The 22,045-nt window shown below is 40.8% G+C and overlaps 1 protein-coding gene across 1 annotated transcript in view; it reads left to right on the plus strand.

Annotated features, from left to right (window-relative positions):
* Positions 1 to 14,822: 14,822 nt before the first annotated feature.
* LOC121304830 (excitatory amino acid transporter 1-like) overlaps positions 14,823 to 22,045 on the plus strand; it is a 34,208-nt gene continuing 26,985 nt past the window's right edge. The window contains exons 1-3 of the mRNA XM_041236243.1: positions 14,823 to 15,047; positions 15,899 to 16,162; positions 16,720 to 16,857. Coding sequence (XP_041092177.1) covers positions 15,982 to 16,162; positions 16,720 to 16,857 — 319 coding nt within the window. The 5' untranslated portion in view covers positions 14,823 to 15,047; positions 15,899 to 15,981. The remainder of the gene's footprint in view (positions 15,048 to 15,898; positions 16,163 to 16,719; positions 16,858 to 22,045) is intronic.

Here is a 22,045-nt window from a genome sequence, read left to right on the forward strand (position 1 = left end):
CTTTTCTTACCAAGAATATTCTGTGTCAACTCACTCACCTGTAGTATTGGTATCTTTCCAAACCCTCATACTTTCCTGGTTCTTGTTGTCTCCAGTATGTAATAGTGAGCACGGCATGGCCTAAATAAAAATATAATATTAATATATAATATTATATATTAATTAATGTGTGTTTTTGGAAAGCATATACTTGGGGAATCAGTTCTTCAAAGTGGATGTATGTGGGAATTTGCTGACAGCAGCAGTGTAAAAAAATAAAATAAAAATGGCCATACTTGTTACGAATACTCATTTGCACTCATTGCCCAGCACAGGCCTACTAACCCTACTGTAATTCTTGATCTCAATTATTAATTATCTAAGAAATTTATAATTTTTTTTCAATTCTGCCTCAGAAGAAATATATTTTTTGTTGCTGTGAAAACTTCATACCGGTCCTTCCTGCAGCTTCTTCTCTGAAGAATATTTAGCATAATGGTTTTTCCTTAGTTGTCAAATGGACATTAGTGTAGATCATATAGGCTTTATTTAAATAATTAACTTAAATATCCAATTGCTTTAACAGGCACAGACAGAACCACCCTTATCTATTGATTAAAGAAAAGCACTGTTGACCTTTATCTTACAACACCATGATTGAAAACCATGCTGTCTGATTGCCAAATGATCAAAGGGGGGCATTTGCAACAGAACGGGAAGCTAGACAGACAGGCTCCCAGCTGATTGGAAGATGAGTTGAACCAGGTTGCAAAGGAGGGGTACACGTTGTGGCGAAGGGCACAGTACAGTTGTACAGTACACATAATGAAGATTATAAATAATTGTTTTTGTTTTTTTTAATAAATGTAGTCATCGGCAATTTTTTATCTCGGTTTTCTCCCCAATTTAGTGTGCCCAATTATTATCTGTATCCTTGGCTCACCGCTCGCAACCCCCCTGCCGACTCGGGAAAAAGCGATTGGACCATGCTTCCTCCGAAACATGCTCCTGCTAATCCGTCATTTTTCGCACTGCGAATACACAGCGATGCCACCAGACCTATTGCCAGAGGATAACACAGATCTGAATGGCTCCACTGCAGACCCGCAGGCGCCCTATCAGCCACAGGGGTCGCCGATGTGCAGTGAGCCATGGATTCCTCTGCCGACCTAAGCCCTCCCTACTGGGGCAGCACTCGGCCAATTGCGCACCGCTGCCTTGGAACTCCTGGTCACGATCGGCTGTGACATAGCCTGGATTGGAACTTATGATCTCCAGGCTATAGGGCACATCCTGCACTCCCCGCGGAGTGCCTTGACTGGATGCACCACTTGGGACCCCCAAAAGAATTTCTTTTTAATGTTCACTCTTCGCATCACCTCAGTTTAAAATCATTAGAAGCACAAATTGTTCTCACTCTTATGTTTTTAAACTAATACTAGATTAATCGACTGGCCCCAGAGTAAAAACAGGAACTTCTATATAACCAAAAATATCTTGAAGTGTTTAGCACCAAAAGAAAGGTAATTTCTTCCTGGGGAAATAAAAATGGTTTTTGATCAAACTAGGAAACTTTAGGGAGCGTCATAGACCTTTAAATGTCCACATTGTTGAAATTATGGTAATACCATTTTAAGGCAGAAACAAGGCAGAGACCATGATCCCACACCTAGCCAATGAGAACAACCAGCAGGAAGTTTGAATCCTGCCTTTGTGCAAAGAGAATAAAAACCGCCTGGTACGAAATGCTCGTACAGTCGCCACCACTTAGAACGGGCGCGTTTATGTTAATATGATTTGCCTGCAGCAAGCGATGGACGGTATAAACTCCCACAATAACCTGACATTCACAATGTCCCCCAATCATCAGTTAAAAATCTTTATTAAGACACTCATTACACTAATGAAAACAAATTATAACCTATCAATGTAATAAAAAGTAAGCGCAAAAAATGTAATGCCAGTGCAGTAATGTACAGTACAGGTAAGCTTTTGACAGGCTTCAATGATGATATCACCCAACCCTTTTGGTGTTGAGGAGAGTCAACTCAAGTCTTCAACGGCAAGATGTGGAAAGACATTTGCAAGTTTACAGTTGTGCTTCAGTCACAGGTTTCAAAGAAGGGTTGATAATCTTCATGGGAACCGATCGGTCTCCCCACATGGGTGTGATCACCCTCCCAACCAGAATATTTTTTGGAGCTTTGGATGTGGTTGACTCGATAATCACAGTGCTCCCTGGGGACATAGAAGCAGAGCCAGGCAACTTCCCCTATTCTTGATATTCACGCTAGGGTAAGAAAGTGATGGCATGGTTCAGTTTGACAGTTTTCACAGCCACATCATTGCCTTTCCATCGAACTACACTAGATAACACCTCCAGGAAACATTCACTATCAGGGCTGTTGCTCTTCAAAGAAATGCGCTCCCAGTACCTGTCAGTAGACCTCATCATTTGAAGTACATGCTTGATGACATTATCACCTACAGTTAATTCATCATGTTGTTCAGACACAATCAAGGTAGAAAGCACTAAATTTAGATATAAACCTCAATCTGCAGATCGTAGATATTTTTCGGGTGGGTTTGCAGGACTCCTGGGTAAGGCAATCGGCAACAGTAAAACCTCTGGTTTGATTACACCGTGTAACAATTTTATTTTATTTTTTTTGGTTCCTGGGTAGTCAGTGTTATTTCCTAATTGCTTATGCCTCAAAAGTATAGAAAATGGCTATTACTCCCCACAAACTTTGCTTTTGTGACCAGGACAGTGAAATTTTGAAATTTACCTATTTTCCAGAACATTCCAGATAGATTCAGTGCTGAGTAAACTTCTAGAACTTTCTAGAACTTTCCAGTAATATAAATAGTAGTATAAATACAGGGGCCTTAAGCCCACCAGTTCAGTTGAGTTCCAGCTGCCTAAGTGGATACATATCTGCATTTTTCTGAGATGGCATCAAGAGGCTGCAAGCATCCGGCAGATGCATTTTGCTATGTCTGTGGACAATTTATCAAGACAAGAGCGAAAAAGTACTCCATGGAAGCATCTGCTAAGATGTGTGAGGCCTACAAGGCATATTTCGGCATGCCTGTCGGGGATCAAGATAAACCCTGGGCACCTAATTTCACCTGTGAGCACTGCAAAAAAACTCTGGAAGGTAAGATGGACAATTGTTGCTCGGAATTTTATGTTATAAAATTTGTTAAAATTTTTAAAATTGTAAAAGTTTTTAATTTTAAAATGTTTTACAATTTTCAATGTTATTGAAAAAATATATCATATATGAAAAATGTTGCGAGAATCTCTTACACATTAGTCATGGGTGAAATAAATGTATTTTTGTAGGATGGTACAGAGGGGGAAAGAGAGCCATGAAGTTCGCTATCCCAAGAATTTGGCGGGAACCCACTGACCACTCAAGCAACTGCTACTTCTGCATGGTGGACCCTTCCAAACGTCGGACTGGCAAGAATGCACCTGCTATCACGTATCCGGACCTTCCTTCATCCATCGCCCCGGTGCCACACTGCCATGAGCTCCCCGTACCCACTCCTCCGGAGAGAGAGCAGCCGTCTTTAGAAGAGAGCAGCAAGTCAGAGAGCGAGGAAGACGTTGTAGATCCAGACGACAATTTCAGAGGTGGAGCTGAGGAGAGAAACCCATACTACCCCAACCAAAAAGACCTCAACGACTTGATTAGAGATCTTGGTCTCACCAAGTCCAATGCCGAGCTTTTGACGTCTAGGCTCAAGCAATGGAACTTGTTGGATGAAAGTGTGCAAGTCGCAGATCAGAGGAAGCGTCACCAACCTTTTTCCAGCTTCTTCACCCATCAAGATGGGCTCTGCTTCTGACACAATGTGACCAGTCTGTTCGAGGCAATCGGAATCGCCTGTAGCCAGAATGAGTGGCGCCTCTTCATTGACAGCTCATCCAGGAGCCTCAAAGCCGTGCTGCTCCGTAATGGTAACAAGTACCCGTCTCTTCCCCTGGCTCACTCGGTGCACCTCAAAGAGGATTACAACAGCATCGAGACCTTGCTGGGCGCCTTGAAGTATGATGAGTACGGCTGGGAGGTCATAGGAGACTTCAAAATGGTGGCATTCCTGATGGGTCTCCAAGGCTGTTTTACCAAGTTTCCCTGCTATCTTTGCCTTTGGGACAGCAGGGACACCAATGCGCACTACCACAGGCGGGACTGGCCACAGCGGACCGAGTTCTCTGTGGGGAGGAACAACGTCAAGTGGGAGCCACTGGTGGACCCCCGGAAGGTGCTGATGCCACCACTGCACATCAAATTGGGCCTTATGAAACAATTTGTCGGAGCTCTAGATAAGAAGACTTCTTCAAGACTTCTTCCCTAAGCTGTCTGAGGCAAAGGTCAAAGCCGGTGTCTTCGTCGGACCACAGATAAAGAAGATCCTGGAGTGCAATGAATTCCCCAAGAAGCTCACTAGTAAGGAGAAAGCAGCTTGGAACAGCTTTGTCGCTGTGGTTCGGGGCTTCCTGGGCAATCACAAGGCCGAAAACTATGTGGAGCTGGTTGAGACTCTGGTGAAGAACTACGGCACAATGGGCTGTAGGATGTCCCTCAAAGTACATATCCTTGATGCTCGTCTTGATAAATTCAAGGAGAACATGGGAGCGTTCTCGGAGGAGCAAGGCGAGCACTTCCGCCAGAATATACTGGACTTTGAACGCCGCTACCAAGGACAGTAAACAAGAATATGATGGGAGACTACATTTTGGGGCTGATTCATGAAAGTGATTTACAGTATAATCGTAAATCTCGAAAAACTACTCACTTCTAAATCTTTTGTAGTCATTTTTGTATTACTTTAGTATAAATACATGTTAATTTGGATTCATATGTTGTTTTTGTTTTTTAGAGAGACTCAGGAGGCAGAGAATGCAGGTTTGTAAACGCTGGTGTGCACGTTTAATTACAAACAAACAAAATCATCTCACAACACCCGAGGCGTCTGTATATTCGACCTATACGGACTCCCTATCGGCCCTTATTGCATACATATATTAAGCTATATGTAAGTATGTGTTTCATATGTAAAATATAGGTAAACTATATGAATTTGTGGTTATGAATAGTTAAGTTATATAAAAGTTGTCAATACATTTGGGGATTTTACACATTTGTTCCAGCTAGTACGGTACTATGAATCTTTAGAAGTCTATAGAAATAATTAGACTAACATAGTCCCGTGATTTAGTATCCTCTAGAGCAGGGGTTCTCAAACTTGCTTTGCTGGAAATGTTTCAGGCTGTGAAGACCCCCACCCTATCCCACGGTGTGATATCATATGAAGCTACTGTACAACAGTAGCCCTCAACCTTTGCAGGCCCATGGGCAACAACACTGAACAAGTATCGCACCGCGGGCAGCATCATACTCTGCTCTACCCATCAGCCTGAAGAAACATGGATCTGTGGCAAGCATAATATAGGACACAGAATTGCTGTCCCTCAACCTAAGGAAACATATATGTGTGTGTGACAGGTATGGCAGGTGGTGATGTCAGGCCAGAAGCAGGAACCACAAACCAACAAAGTAACTGCAGAGCAAAATGACGCGGCGTGCACCGTTTATTTAAATTACAAAAATAAAAGAAAATATTTTAACAAAAACACTGCTCACAGAGCAAAATAAAAGTTTAAACAAAATAATCGCAAACACAAACAACGATCCCAGACTGGACAGTTGCTGGGTGAGATTGGAGTTATTTAAGAAAAAAAGAATGCAGCGTCAGTCACGATGGTGAGTCGGATGTGAAGCGTCACGCCGGTGGAATACAACATTATTATTATTTATTTATTAGCAGATGGCCTTATCCAGTGCGACTTACAGTTGTTACAAAATATCACATTACAAAATATTACATTACAGATAAGAGCAGATCAAAATTACAATAAAGTCAGTAGCAAATTCAAATAAGACAAAATAAAAAAACACAGCAAATTATTGCCTTTTAGATTGATTTTGACTAACAGCAGTTACACTTATAGTAAATATGTGCTTATAAGACTAAGTTCCATTGAGAGCAAGTAGTAATACAAGAATTGGATAAAAAAAACATTTCAAATAAGAGCATTTACAAAAAAATGTGAATACAGTTATCTTTAAGAATAAAATCAAGTGCAAGATTCAGTAAATAGTTATAACTGAGTGCAGTAACACAGCAGTGTGAAGCAGTTAAGTGCAAGTATCAGGTGATGTAAGTACTGATACAATTGGGTGTCATTACTGCCAGGTAGTCCAGTATGGTTGAGAGCTGTGAGGTTTACAGATGCTGTCTGACCAGATGTGTCTTGAGGAGGCGCCTAAAGGTGGTCAGGGACCGAACAACAAGCGCCAAACTGCCAAAACGCAAAACAGAATTTCCTTGTCTAAAAAACTCCTTCAGCAAGCCCAGTGAAATATTGGATGGCCAAGTTGTTGCTATAAAGCTTACCCAAGTGTATCACACAGTAGTGCACCAACACTCCTGTCAGTCCTGTGTAATCGGTAAGGGGCGAAACACAAGTAAAAATGAATTTCAACATGAACTGCAAGGAGTTCTACAGTTATGTGCAATTATAGCTTTACAACTTGCTAAGCAATTGAAATTCATGATTGGTTTTGCAAATAACATCTTATTTTCAAAAGGTGTAACACACCAAAATACACTCGCTAATTAACATGCCCCCTCTGATTTAAACTGCGACCGCTGACAGGGCTACTGAGCTGTAATCTACAATGGAGAATATTGAAGTGCTTCCAATTCTCCGACTGCAGCATGAGAGGGAAGGGAGGAGGATAAAACGACCCTACACTAAACCCAGAATATTTCATCACCATCAGACATTTCTAGATCTAACTATAAAATAAGTTATGGGTAGATACAAATTGGATATAGGCTTTATAACAGAGCTGTGTGATCTGCTTAAGTTTAATTTGGAATCACAAACAGCCTGCAGTCATGCTATACCTGTACCTGTAAAGGTTGCACACATGTTGCAATATCCCCAGATTCAAGGAATGAAAACATCATAATTCTTTAATTATAGAAAGTTTATGTGATGCTCAATGTATTATCATGGATGTAGTTGCCGAGTACCCTGGCTCATGTCTCGTTGTTTTCCAATTAAATGGAAGTCCAGACTATTGAAATCTGACTAATTGGCTTGATAATGAACCTGAAAATTAATTGTCGTTTCAATTAAATCAATCATAAGCAGGAGTCACAAAGGGCATTGCGAGTAGAAATGAACCTGTGCATGCTAAAAATTGAGACTTATAATTAGGTGGCAAAAAAAAAACTTGCAGTGCAAATGCATTGCTACTTCTTTTTTCTTTCAAAAAATGTGCTTTCTGAAAATCAGTCTGGTTGTCAACTGAAGTTTTTGTTATAATTATTTAATAATTATAATGATTTATTTCTTTATTTATTTGTTTATGCCTGGTTATTCTCTCCGCCAACCTGTTAGAACCCCTTTACAGTCGGGCATTCAGGTATTTTTCCAATAGACCTACTGCGGCCTGGTCATTTTAGAAAAAGTTAATATGTGATATTTTTGAAGTAGACTGGAATTCTGGAGTGCTTTGAAGTTGTGAATTATATAAAATGAAAAAGTCTAACAAACAAACTGAAACGTATTCATTAACATTTTAATATCATTAATATTATTTGTATCTGTACATGACGCACATATTTACTAACTTTAAGATATGGTTGCTACTGTAGCATTCGTTTGATGCTCTGGACCCTGCGCTTAATCATCAATGCCTAAGGCCAGCCCTGACTACAGAGGATGCTAAACAGGATGCAAAACAAATAACAGCTTTCAGAAAACAAACTGGAAAGTCAGCGCAGACAAAAAGTATTCCTGGCGGTTGTATCGAAGTTAAATCAGTACTACAGGTATGATCTAGCACAGCCAACACGCTGCTTACTTTTTAAACACAGTTAGAATTTTAGTCCTGATTAACACGTTTTGAATGCGCTGCATACATAGCCTTTATTAAAGAATGCCAGATACCCTTGAGGGTAACTGAGTTTTGAGACTGTTTCTAATCAATTTCCTCATCTGTAGGGGAATGTTGCATACTTGCCTTTAACAAATGACAGCACCTCAAATTAGTAAGGTAAAGAAGCAAGTACCACTCTTTTTAGGCTTTTATAGAGCTCTGAAATATTATCTACTTAGGTTTATTTAAATGTTTAAACAGGTCCGTGAAATCCTGCTTTTATTCCATAACCTACCCAGGAAAAGTATATAAATTGTCCGCGAATAAGTAGACTCAGTGGCGCACCAGGTGGGGGGGGTGTTCTGAGCAGGCTATAGCGCCTTTTACTATGACTGTCATAGTAAAAACAATGGGGTTGGAATAGCGCTGCTGAACTTGAGAGCTTCGCGCTTGTTTTGAATAGCTACAGGAGACATTTTCAGACATGATTTATCTATCAACAGTTGTAAAAATACTTATTTTCTATTTAAAAAATACTTATTTTTCTAGTTAAAATGAATAGACCAATACAACGCAGGACTGCACAGCAAGTCTTAGGCATGATTATATTGAAAAAAAAAAAGAAAGTTACTGAGCAATAGTGTACCAAACCAGCTATTGCAAGACTTGAGACGGCAATTACCATTGAATAGCTAACAGTCGAACTCAGGCACAAAATAAAAAGGTAAACATAAAGCACTTGTATAAAACAGTCAAACAAACAAATCTCGGGCACTATTCTCTACTGCTTTACAGTGTCGTAAGCTCCCGCTACATGTCAAATGTTGTCTATGAGCTGTTAAAACCACTCTGTTCCCTTTCAATTCAAATGACAACCATTACCGAATGGGAAGAGCCTGTCTTACCGTCAATCTCTGAGCAAATATACAAAAGCTGCCCTATCAGGGCCCTGCTGTGAGGGGGAAGTCCCGCCCACCTCCTGTTGAAGAGGGACGTCCTAATAGTAGCACATCGCCATTTTCTCTCTCATCTCTCTGACACAGGTCATACATTGCTTTTGCTGGATCTATTGGATTTATCCACAAATTAAAGAATAATTCACGGTAAAATCGTGCTTCAAAGAGTGTCCTTACTTTATTCTCATGTCAGTTTTCTGACTAGTGCTGGTTTAGACCCCTCTGAAGACATTAGCGAGCAGCCATTGCTCTTTTCACTACACAAGGCCTCGTGTAGTTGACACACCGTGTGGAGAGCTGTTGTGGTGCTGTAAGGAGACCCTGCGGGCTCGTGGCGTCGTCCTCTACGCCGATTTAATCGGTCACTGCGACCAAAATAAAAACCATTACACCGGGGCAGACTTTTGGGGCGACCATTGATGTGAGCCTTGAGAGGTCCCACAAGGCCACAGAGTTTGCCTCCAAGTTTTCGCGCTGCCTGCCGGGGTGAAAGGGTCTGAACATCACCCTCCACCCCAGAATAGATAAGCAGGCAGATGCAGGGCCAGTGGCAGGGGACCACCGCAGGCCAGGGGTAACCGGTTATCTGGCTGGAGACTGAGGCCAGGGCCTAAGAAAGACCCGTCCCCTCCCAAGCCAAGGGAGACCGCCCGTGAGGGGCCCCGGCTGCCACCCAACCCCCCCACAACTGGACTGATCAATGGCAACGACCCATGGCAAAGCTGCACCCAGGACTCCTGGGTGCTCTCAACAATGAGACACGGATAAGCTTTACAATTCCAATCCCTTCAAGGGTGTGCTCCCCACCACCGTCGAACCAGCGAGGGCGATCTCCTGTTGAAGGACTATCGCCAATATTCAAAGGAAGAATGTTGTACACTTGGTAAGCCCAAGTGATGCCCTCAGCGGCTTTTATTCCAGGTACTTCCTGGTACCAAAAAGCGACGCCGGTTTCAGACCAATTTTGGACCAAAGGGGCCTCAACTTGTTCCTCAAACAGAGGAAGTTCAACATGTTGACAGCACAGCGTATCATCCAGTCCGTCCAACTGGGCGACTGTTTCACATCAATCGACCTGCAAGATGCCTGCTTTCACATCCCGATCTGTCCTGCCCACAGAAAATATCTGCGCTTCACGTTTCAAGGCAACACGTACGAATTCTGTGTTCTGCCTTTTGGCCTCTCGCTGGCGCTGCACTTTTTCAAAGTGCATGGATGCAGCACTGGCTCCACTCAAGCTGTGGGGTATTCGGATCCTGAACTATCTGGATGATTGGCTAGTTTGCGCGCATTCAAAAGCACGCGCAGAGGCGCACACAAAACAGGTCAGATCATGTGACGAACCTAAGGCTCTCAATATATCAACAGAAGAGCAACTTCATACCTTCTCAGTCCACAGTCTTCCTGGGGATCAAACTAAACTCTATGAGCATGTTTGCCTCACTATCGGAAGACAGGATTCAGTCAATGGAGGCCACACTCTCCCTTATTCAGAGAGGACGCTCTCCTACAGGTCAGAATATATCAAAGGTTGTTGGGGCTGATGGCAGCTGCCTCAAGAATCCTTCCACTAGGGCTGCTGAGAATGCGCCCACTTCAAGCCTGGGTAAATACGCTCAAGGTGTGACTGGTCCGAGATCGGTACCGGCTGGTGCGAGTGTCTAGATAATGCCGGAAGACACTGGAGTGGTGGCTCCGTCCCGACAATCTACGCCTCGGGTCTCCCCTCGGATCCCCTCACAGAAGGGAAATGATCACTACAGACGCCTCCAGCCTGGGCTGGGGCGCGGTCTGAAACGGGAGAGGAATAAGAGGTCAATGGAAGGGACATTGGCAGCAAGCACACATAAGTGTGCAAGAGCTGCAAGCAGTGAACCTGGCGTTATCTCATTTTCGCCAGCAGTTAGTGCACAAACATGTGCTGGTCCGGACGGACAACACCACAGTGGTAGCCTACATAAACCATCAAGGCGATCTGCGCTCGCCAGGCCTTCACCAAGCAGCGCACAGACTCCTGTTCTAGATGCACAGAAACTTGCGTTCCATCAGGGCAGTTCACCTCCCCGGTGTGGACAACAAGGCAGCAGACGTCCTGTTCAGAAGAGCTCCAGACTGCTCGGAGTGGAGGCTGCATCCTCAAGTGGTGAAGCAGATTTGGGAGAGGTTTCGACCGGCACGAGTCGACCTCTTTGCTACAGCCAAGTCCTCTCATTGCCCCCTATGGTTCTCCATGGAGAGAGACGGGGGGGCCCCCTTGGAGAAGACGTGCTAGCTCACCCCTGGCCACAGGGGCTATTGTATGCGTTTCATCCACTACCATTGTTACCCCTGACACTAGAGAGGATCAGGGTAGAGAGAGCACAGGTTTTGCTGGTTGCATCCAGATGGCTGAGATGCCCCTGGTTTGCTTTCCTCTCTGACATGTTGGATCAGCTGTGGCAGCTCCCGCTGCGCAAGGACCTCCTGAGCCAAGCGGAGGGGCTATTATGGCACTCGAACCCAGCCCAGCTCCAACTCTGGTTCTGGCCATTATTTAGACAAGATTTGCCAGATGCAGTAGTAAAGACACTACAGTCTGCTAGGGCACCGAGCACTAGAACCCAGTACTCATATAAATGGAAAGTTTCCCAAGACTGGTGCCTTGCCGAAAGTCACGATCCTGTGACTTGCCCTATTGAGACGATATTAACCTTCTTACAACACTTGTTTGATGCAGGAAAATCAGCGTCCACTTTGAAGGTATACCTGGCAGCAATATCAGTGTGCCATGACAAAACTGACTCAGTGTCCCCTTGGGCACATTTCCCGGCAGTGCAATTTCTTAAAGGGGCCCTGAGGCTTCATTCTCCCATGAAAAGTATTGTCCCCAAGTGGGATCTAGAACTGGTACTGCGGGCCCTTATGGGTCCCCCATTTGAGCCCATGGCATCAGCAGAACTGCGCTCTGTTTCATTGAAAGTGGCATTTTTAATAGCCATTTCGTCTGCCAGACGAGTAAGTGAGCTTCATGCGCTGTCCATCGATGAAACATGTATGGCTTTCACTGGAAGTGACCAGCGGGTAACATTAAGAAGAAATCCATCCTTTTTGCCAAAGGTGGTATCCTCATTCCATATTAACCAACCAGTGGTTTTGGAAACTTTCAGACCTCCCCCGCACAAGTCAGAGGAGGACCGTAGACAATACACGTTATGTCCAGTTCGAGCTCTGCGCTGTTATTTGAATAGGACGGCATCCTGAAGACAGTCCAACCAGCTGTTTGTCTGCTATGGGTCCCTCTCTAGGTCAGGCCCTATCAAAGCAACGTCTAGCGCACTGGGTGACCGATGCGATACACTTGGCATATGAACAGACGGACTCCCCGTTACCGGGGGACATTACAGCCCATTCTACCAGGGGCCAGACAACTTCGTGGACTTTCCTTCATGGCACCTCCTTAGATGAGTTATGCAATGCTGCTACATGGACAGGTAGTCAGACATTTGTGCGTTTTTACCGCCTTGATGTTACAAACCGAACAAGACCCTCTCTGGGCTCTAGAGTTTTGCAGGTGGCATGCCCTTAGGCGTCATGTGGGCTCTGATGCTATCGCCATGGGGCTGTACTGTCATTAATCTGGAGCCACTACAGCTTTGGTACAGCTTTCGCATTCGGTAATGGTTGTCATTCAAATTGAAAGGGAACGTTAGCTTATTACAACCATTACCCTTTGAGATTGTGTCACCAGCTGACCTCTGTTTTCGAAAGAAAATGGCGATGTGCTACTGTGAGGACGTCCCTCTTCAACAGGAGGTGGGCGGGACTTCCCCCTCACAGCAGGGCCCTGATAGGGCAGCTTTTGTATATTTGCTCAGAGATTGACGGTCAGAGAGGCTCTTCCCATTCGGTAATGGTTGTTATTCTTCTTTCTCTGAGGCAGTACTGCAATTCAAAAGACGCTTTGCGCCGTTTGTTTACATAATGCAAAAATAAAATAAAAGATTTAACAAAAACACTTTGCTCACAGAACACAAAAATAAAAAGGCAAACAAAAACAAATCACAAACACAAAACAATAGATATGATCCAGGTCAGGCTGGGCAAATCGCCTTCACTGTTCCTGGATTACGTTCTGTTTCGTTTTTAAATTTCTCGTTCCTCCTCTCGATCACCCACACCAAGTGCCGAGAGCTGCGGGCTTTTATATTAGTGACCGAGGGATTAACTAGCTATCAATTACTTATTAATTCCTCGGTCACATTCTGCACAAGTTTTTTAATTACTGGCAGAGGAATAAATCAATAAATCACAAATAAACAATAACACGCCGTCATAAATACAATAAATATATCATAATACAAAAATACAAAATAACACGGCAGAGGGGGAGACCCCGTTCAAAAAATAAATAAATACATTTAAACAGCAAGGCTTTGCCCAGCCCACTTCTCATGTGTAGGACTTTCTAGCGCCCTGCTACAGCCTGCTGTTACTATAATTTTATCCATTGAGAGGAACGGTATATCAGGTATGTAATATTATTTTTTCATTAGTGCATTACATAAGAAACAGCGTAGTTAGGCTAAATTGGTTTGTTCAAACAAAAAGTTCATAAAGAAAATATTTTAGGATTTTTAGTACAGTGTGTGGACCTAGGCAGCACATACAAGGACAGGCTATTGGGAGAGAATACATAAACCACACATTATGACACAGAACCAAAAAAAAAAAAAGAAGTGGGAAACACATAAAGCAATAATGTAGGGCACAGGACCAGAAATAAAGGGCGAATGAATGTTAACGGATATTAGTATAGCAATCTCCTGTGTCGTGAAGCGTGGTTTACGTATTCTCTCGGCGAGTGACCTACCACTTGCTGTTGATTGGCTGGCAGCTGTCAGTGGACCACTAAACGCGCTTGCACTAGGTTTTTTATTTCATCAGAATCACACTTTTGAGAAGCCACTCCCTGACTTTAACCACTACGTTTTCGATTACACTGGTTTCATCAGAATAGAGGCCTAGGTCACTGCCAGCATCACATCGCTGTTCCACAATGCACATACTCTTTGGACTATTGTGTGAATAATACATATGCACATATTCTGTGTTCTAATAACAAACAGCAACTTGATAACTATTACATAATGCTTAATTACATTTATAAGAAGCAGTGGCTTGAAAGACTCATTTCATTGTTGTGTGTGTGTTTTGTTTTTTTTAAACTCCACTGTTTATGTTGCTGTAACCATACTGTACAATGTGGGTGTCTCACACGTGATTGAGGATACCACCACTGAGGCATAAGTTTATTTATTCTACTGCCCTAAACAAAATCTCATTCATAACTTGGGCTTTATTTGTGTGGTGGGGTGTGTAGATAGTGCCATAGTAATAAGTGCTGTAGTGGGTTTTAACCATTTGGATAAAATGGCTCTCACCCTCAAAGTAATATCCAAAGTAAAATAATGGTTTTATAAGACAATAAAAAATGGAGACATGCAACACATTTGAAAACAGCAGGGTCAGTCTACTGTGCAGGCAGTAAGAACCAACTATTTCAACAGGTGTCCGTGTGACTGGGGGGTGTGTGTGTGTGTGTCTGTGAGTGAGCCAATCGACAGCTCAGTCAGAGCAGTGTTTTGTTCTAGCACTGATACTGAAAACAGAATGTGAAAACTGAACTAAAATCATGGCTGGAATTCAAATGACTCTGGTTGCTTCATTGCTTTTGTATCAGCAGTATAAAAATCAAACCTTTTGCTCAAAGTTATTATGTTTAATCATTTTAATATATTCAGCTCTCTACTGTTTTTACTTTATGCTAGTTTTGCATTTTTAATGAAGCTGAACTGACAAAGCATCAAAGCAATTTGAAAAGGAAATGGGCAGAGACAAGCCAGCCTTTTTCCATGCTCATTCTGGTCATTATTCGAGAATCTTCCAGTAGCGTTGTTTCTCCCAGATTTGAGTTGGCAATCTCCTCCCTCTTTTCTAAGTTAGTGTGTGAGACGATCTCTACTCTGTCAGAGCACATGCACTCTCCCTTGCTCTGCACACCATCTCTCACAGACTGTGTGCTGTCCTTGGCTCCTACAAGTCTCAACAATTTATTTCAACAACCCACCGACTACAGGCTTTCTCTTCATCGAGCCAAAACAAAAAGGTCTGTAAAAATGCTTATGTTAACTGCAGTGTGTTTCATCCCAGGCCAGTTTCTGTTGTGTTTTGTTGTTGTTGTTGTTGTTGTTATTTACAGGTGGTTTAAACAGATGGACATGCAGTTTAAAAAAAGGTTTAATAACTCTGATATGCCCTCATGACTGTTGGAACAACTCAATCAGGTCTTCTTCACATAAAGTGATATTGGTTCTTATATTATCCAGATCTATGTGTGCCAGATGTTGTAATCTGCCATGTGCCGATTGCATCAGCTTGTTTTGAATTATTTGCTTAAGAATAGAATTTATGGTCTTTGTGTTTGTTTTTTTCAATGTCTAATAGTGCCAATCAAGTCTTCTTTTACTATTTATTTTAAGACAAAAGACAACTAAAATGTGTAATCAATCTTTTCAGTGAATCAGCGAGGTCCTGTATTTTGGTATAGCTCTTAAACGGAGCACATAATTCACATTATAGCTTAAAAAAAAAAACCAGTTATTTGACTCTATGTGAAGGATTTGTATTTTCATATGGCTACTCTAGAGCCACATTGATCTGAAGACATTTTGTGTTCAACAATTGCTGACAGTTTGTGCATTTTCCTTTACTCACCAACCCTATAGTTTTTGGATATCCATTTTAAATCTCTTAATGCCAAATATCTCAGGAAGAGACCAGGTTCAGTAAACATTTGTCTCAGGTTCTCCAACGCCGCTGTCCAATCATTTTTGACTAAAACCGATGAGCAGGGAGTACTTAAAGAGCCACCAAAAACATCAAACAAATTAATTTTCATAATGATTTCATATAAAGATTTTGTGTCTCATTCCTGAATTTTTGCTGTGTTCTCCACAGTGTTTATCAGGGGTTAACAGATCTGGTGTTCGGAGTTTGAGGCAGTTTTAAGTAACTGAAGAGGTTCCAGGTACAACACATCAATGACTCAGAGTAACGGAGATAACCCCAGATCCCGGAGCAGGATGGAGCAGCTCCAGGAGAGAATCAGAACGCGCTCGCTCAGGGCAAAGAAGAAAGTTGAAAGTATCACAAAAGATGACGTCAAAGGCTTTTTGAAAAGGAATGCCTTCGTGCTCTTTACCATTACTGCTGTCGTTATTGGTTAGTAGCTTACATTGAGTACCATAAAACATGCACAAAACTGCTAGTAATAAAGACAAGTGGATGCTCTTTCAGATCATCCCTCTAGGTCCTGCACAATGTCTGGTCATAAATCCCTAAAAATTCGATTTAGCTCAGTTTTTCATCCTTTGGGACAGAGGTAAAACCAGGGTCCTATTGTAAGTGACTCTAGAAGCCGCTATTGATGCATAGTTCACTCCGTAGTCTGTAAATCTTTGGATAAAAGCATGGATAAATGTTTTATTCTATCAAACTCAAGGCTGTTTCTGAAGGATATATACTGTTCATGTAAATAATTTCACTGTATGTATAATTTTAATTATCCAAAATTGGATTAAGATCACAGCTCTAGAACTTTATTTCAAGTCATGAAATGCATTTCAAACAGTTACAGCCTTATCTCAAAAAGGTGGGAAATAGCATTGATAAACTACGTCACTAACCTTCTGTATTGTGAAATATATTGTTATGGTAGCTTTGCAGCAGAGTTCATGTTGTCTCCCTTGTATGTCAATATCAGCTATGTTGTTTTGCAGGTATATTTCTTGGCTTTTCTCTCCGATCATATAAAATGTCCTATCGTGAAGTGAAGTACTTCTCCTTCCCTGGGGAGCTGCTCATGCGCATGCTGCAAATGCTGGTCCTGCCCCTCCTGGTGTCCAGTCTGATCACAGGTAAGAGTCACCTGACTATTGCTTGTGGTTTAACTTGGGCATGTTTCCATCTGAAAAAATGTCAGTCAGCTTTGTACACGTGACAGCACTTGGGTGCAAGTGTGGGTTTCAAGGATTGCAAAGGAAACCTAAAGTCCCCTAATTAAACAGTGCTTTGTGCAAATGCCTTGGACATTTTGTACATCCAATGGTCCTTTCAATTTCCTTTACATACTTTACATAAGAAAATACTGGTAGGGGTCTTATGTGTTTTATATAAACATATAATTGCTTAATTTTACACAGTCACTCATTTAATATTCAACCACATGACTGTGGAACTATTCGTGTTTGTGATGACTTAATTGAGTTATTTTGCCATTTGTTAATAATGTTTTAGAGAAAAAGAAGGCTTAATGAAGAAATTAACATACATTTAATTTGTAGTGAGAGAAAATGAAATGGTGTCAAAATCATAATACACTATTAGCAATTGTAAAAAACTGATGTTCAATAGTTCAAATGTCGTTTTTTCCAGATCTTTTTAATCAGATATTTATAGGTATATGCAGTGGTATGGGGTCTGCAACCACACTTAATTAGCTCCCCCTGTTTGAAGGTGTGGTCACCACCAATTTCCTTGCAATGTTGTAGGGTACAAAGATCCCAACTGGATATTCATTTTCTTTCAGTATTTTTGCAGACTTTACTAAGCTTGTAAATACAGAGTAAGATATGTGTGCCACCCTCACTCTAACCTCACCTGAGAGATGCCTTCTTCCAAAAAAGTTGTTAATTATATGAAATAAATGTGTCATTTCATTTTAGTATGATTTACTAAAATGTTCAGTTTTGATTTTGTTTAGTTTGTAGCGAGTTCATACTATATAGTGATGCAAAGCTTTTGGCCATAGCTGTATATGTGTTTCCTTCCAAATTCTTCTTTTTACATTTTAAATCAATATCCACATTACCACTGTTTTGGTGGGAGAGGACAGCTTAAAATTCAATTCTTATTATTTTTCTTATTTATTTTTTCTATATGCATAATAACATCATTAAAATAAATGGTAGATTTGAAAATTGCATAATAACATTGTGACAGGGTTGCCGTGTGGTGACATCAGGCCAGAAGCGGGAACAAAAACAAAGGCAAGGTAACTGCGGTGCAAAGGTGCTGTGGTGCCGTTTATATTCAAACAAAACTCCCACCCAGAGTGCAGAGAGCTGAAGGCTTTTATGCAGATGACCATCTCCCAATTGGCAACAAATTAATTACTTAATTAATTGGGGAGATGGCCGCCTTCTACACAAGGTTTTTAATTGTGGAAGGGGCTTCCCATCCACGCTGCAAAACAAAAGCTACAGCTCTCACCGTCATATTTAATAAATATAAATAAACAATAACATGGCTACGCCATCATATTTACACATGAAGAAGAAAACAAAGGAGAAAGAAAGACACATATATACAAGCAAGGCCTTTCCCTGTGCCTTTTTAATAATGTGCAGGGCTCTCTCCTGCTGCCCTGCTACAAACATAGTGAAAACAGAAGTAATAAATGGGCTTGCGCTGGTGCAAACACACTCAAACTGGACCAATTAATGCAAAAGATGTACCCATATTTCATTTAGTGGGCCCTATATTTATATATATATAATACTTAAATACTGTATTTAAGGGTGTTTGTCATTTAGTGTCAAAGAGAAGAAGTGCCAAGCCCAGCCTTGGGAGTTTCAAGCAAAACAGGATGCAAATTTAAATTATTATTAAATATTCATGGCAAAAAAATGAATAAATCAATTTGCAAATTTTAGTTATGAGCAGGTGCTTAAAGAACAAATATAATTTACTGTAAAATTGATGTTTAATAGTAAATACCAAGCTAACTGCAGCTCCCTCACAGACACAAACATGCAGTATATTTTTTTAAAATGTAGCATAAATTCTAATCAGGTAATCATTATAAGCCTTTTTAATTAATTAATTCATTCATTTATTCATTCATTCATTAATGTATGTATTTATTTGTTTGTTTGTTTATATATTTGCTGCATTGTGTCTGGTACATATTTGAATGTATTAGCCAATAAGGTGTACACAGGAGCCTGAAGTCCAAATATCTTGAGGCTTGAACAGTGTGGCAAACTCGAATGGCCACCTTTGATCTGCTGAGCCTTTACTGCATTAGGACCTTTCAGCTCAAAGTTCAAAACTTAGTTGCAGTTGGAGAAACAAAAGGCTATTCATAGAAACAATGAACAGAAGCTTTTCAAATGAGTTCTTTGAACTTTTCTAATAAGTTTCACAGTTTAAATTGGGCATTCTGATTGCAATCCTAAAATGAACTGTAACCCAGGAAAATTAGAACGAACATTACGTAATTGTATTTATATTTTCAGAATGTTCATACAAGTATCTCATTTTTTTAAAGATTTAGAAGTTGAAGACTGTTATTCCAATTTGAGCATTTTCTCAAGTTTTAATTGTGTCCAACACCCTCAGTGTTCAAAGTAAAATATAGCTATAACACAGCGATATGGATAGTTCTAAATTGCTATATTTAACAATGCACACTTGCCTCCTTGAAAGTACTCTTGATAATTATGCAGTTTATATAACATTTATAGGGTGTGTCAGAAAGGTGTGACTTGAAAACAATATGTTGGAATTCCTGTAACTGGTGATGCCAAAATGCAGTTTTGGGTTTACTATAATTATCGGTAATTATTGCTGTTTGACAGATTATCACAATTGTACATTGTAATGATGGAAAAGAGCAACTCACAGAACACCCTGGAGACAGGATATATGAGCCTGTTCAGAAAAGTTGTTTCCACCTGTAAAGAAAAACACAAGGGACACTATTGAGCTGATGGGTTCTTGCATTTGTGAGGAACAACTTGCAAGCCATGTCCTTTCTACAAAAAAAAGAATTAGCCACAAATAGTAATGTTTGCCATCCAGACATACAGGCCCATATGCATAAAAGATGCCTGTAATTTCCAGCCTTTATAAAAATGTACTGGGTGGTGTTTAACACACGATTTCTAAAACTACTGCCTGATTATTTTACCGCACAGTAATGGTTTCAGATGTGATCTACTGTCACACATTGTTACAGAGAGATTTTATATAACCAATTGCCAGAGGTGCGCAAATGAGCTGTGCCCCCCTATTTAAGACATCAGCGGCATGTGCCATCTGTTTCCACAGTCACATTATAGCTAGTACTGGATATGGTTCCGAGGTTAGGGTAGGGACAGTGTATGCTTTTTGATCCCCCCCCCCCCCCCCCCCCCCCCAAAAAAAATGCCATTTTGATATGGCTTGATATAGCCTTCCTGAAAAAGAGCTGTAACCACCAGAAATGTATATTTTGTCACAGTTCATCATATTTTACTTTTGGTTGAGAAAAAGGATTCTCTACTGTTAGCACACATTTCCTTTCTAGCGCACAAGAAAGTATAGAAGGCACCAGCGCGTCAGTAAGCTCTGATTAGTTTTCTCCTATGTTTAAAACTTTAGTTTGAATGACAAATGGCACAGACAGTAACGCACAGTTACATTAAAATACACTTCATTGTTAAATGGCGAAATATGCTTTACTGTATTCCCTCAGTTTGCAAATGCACAGTTCATTCAGATACAATACATACAATAATAATACATCTAAATCTGTTTCTTATACAGTACCATACAAAATGCTTCTTTTAAACTTAAATAAAAAAGTCCTGCCTGTCACACAGTATTACTTGATTCATAGCAAAATTGGATTTGAAAATTCTACATTTTTCTCACAATGTATTTGTAGTTACAAAAATACACTTTTTGAACTAAGTAAAATACAATCCAGTTTGACACGAATATGTATTTTTCAATAGAAATAGTGAACACATGTAGGTGTTTGGGGACTTGTAATTTACTTTAAAATGACTTTACTGCCTCTATCAGTAGATGGAATGCTATGAAAAACCTGTTAAGCTAAGTATTACCTGCTTTTGCGCACAGACAGTGGTCAATATACTGTAGGAATGGCTTTTTTTTTGAAGGGGGTGGGGGTTACCTGCAAAAACTCACTTACATCAGAATCCAAATCATGCACTGTTTGTAACTTTCATTAATACGGGGACAGCCTTGTGTCTAGCAGTTCAACTCTTCAGCTCCTGTTCTAGTTTTCCGCAAGGGTGAATGATTGTGCTCCTGTTAAGTGGAAACAAATCACATCATCAGAGTAATCCAGAGGGTTACGTCACAGCTCAAATCTGTGGGGTTTACTCACTGGGAGGATAATCTTCCAACATATCGCCCTCCTCTTGATGTAGAGCCCGCACACCTTCACCAAAGCCTGCCATTGTCTCCACTTACAGCAATGAATAGGCTACAAACCTGGCTTATATGTTTTCCAACCAGTAAGTAGCCTGTCCTGTTCAGACAAGTTAACAATACAATTTAATGAATGCATTACAAATAACAAAATACTTAAATGGCCTAACTATTGGATAACTAAACATATATTTTTTTATTTATTACTATTGGCTTAAATATGTGTTCCTAAACACAGAAATTCTGATAGGTAATAGACCGTTGACAAATCTTATTCTCCGCCTGAGGGACGTGGTAATTATGATGCACCTTGGAACTTTATGACTTAGACGAATAATATGTTAATGAGAAAACTAGTCCCCAAGGGTACGTTATTCTAACGCCAATTTTATGAATCCCCTGATAAAATACTGTCTTGTTAAACACTATTACTGGCACAATATAGGAGACGCTACGTTTTATGCCTATGGGCCACAATGTTTCCCATGTATGTCTTTCTTTATTCAAACAACAAAGTACATTCGTTCTATACAGTCTCTGTCCAAGAGCTTTGCAGTGATCTGATAAATTAATCCCAGTTCTTTTGTGGGGTAGTCAAAGCCAAGAGATTGTCAGAACTTATTAAAAATTTGAACTGCACAATTAGGTATAAATATGTCATCACATCAAGAGCTTTAGAAGCAAAGGCCTATACAGTATGTTAATATAGGCCTATACAGTATGTTAATAAAGGCCTGTGCAGTGTGTTAATATGCGGGGATGCAGCCAGTATGGCACCGCACGTCTTAATTAAACAAAACTAAAAAAAAAAAAAAAAAAAAAAAAAAAAATTGTTTTGAACCACAGCTGGAGAAAATCTTAACTTTGTAAAGGACTTTCAGG

Source organism: Polyodon spathula, chromosome 2 (assembly GCF_017654505.1).
Source record: "Polyodon spathula isolate WHYD16114869_AA chromosome 2, ASM1765450v1, whole genome shotgun sequence".
Lineage (NCBI taxonomy): Eukaryota > Metazoa > Chordata > Actinopteri > Acipenseriformes > Polyodontidae > Polyodon > Polyodon spathula.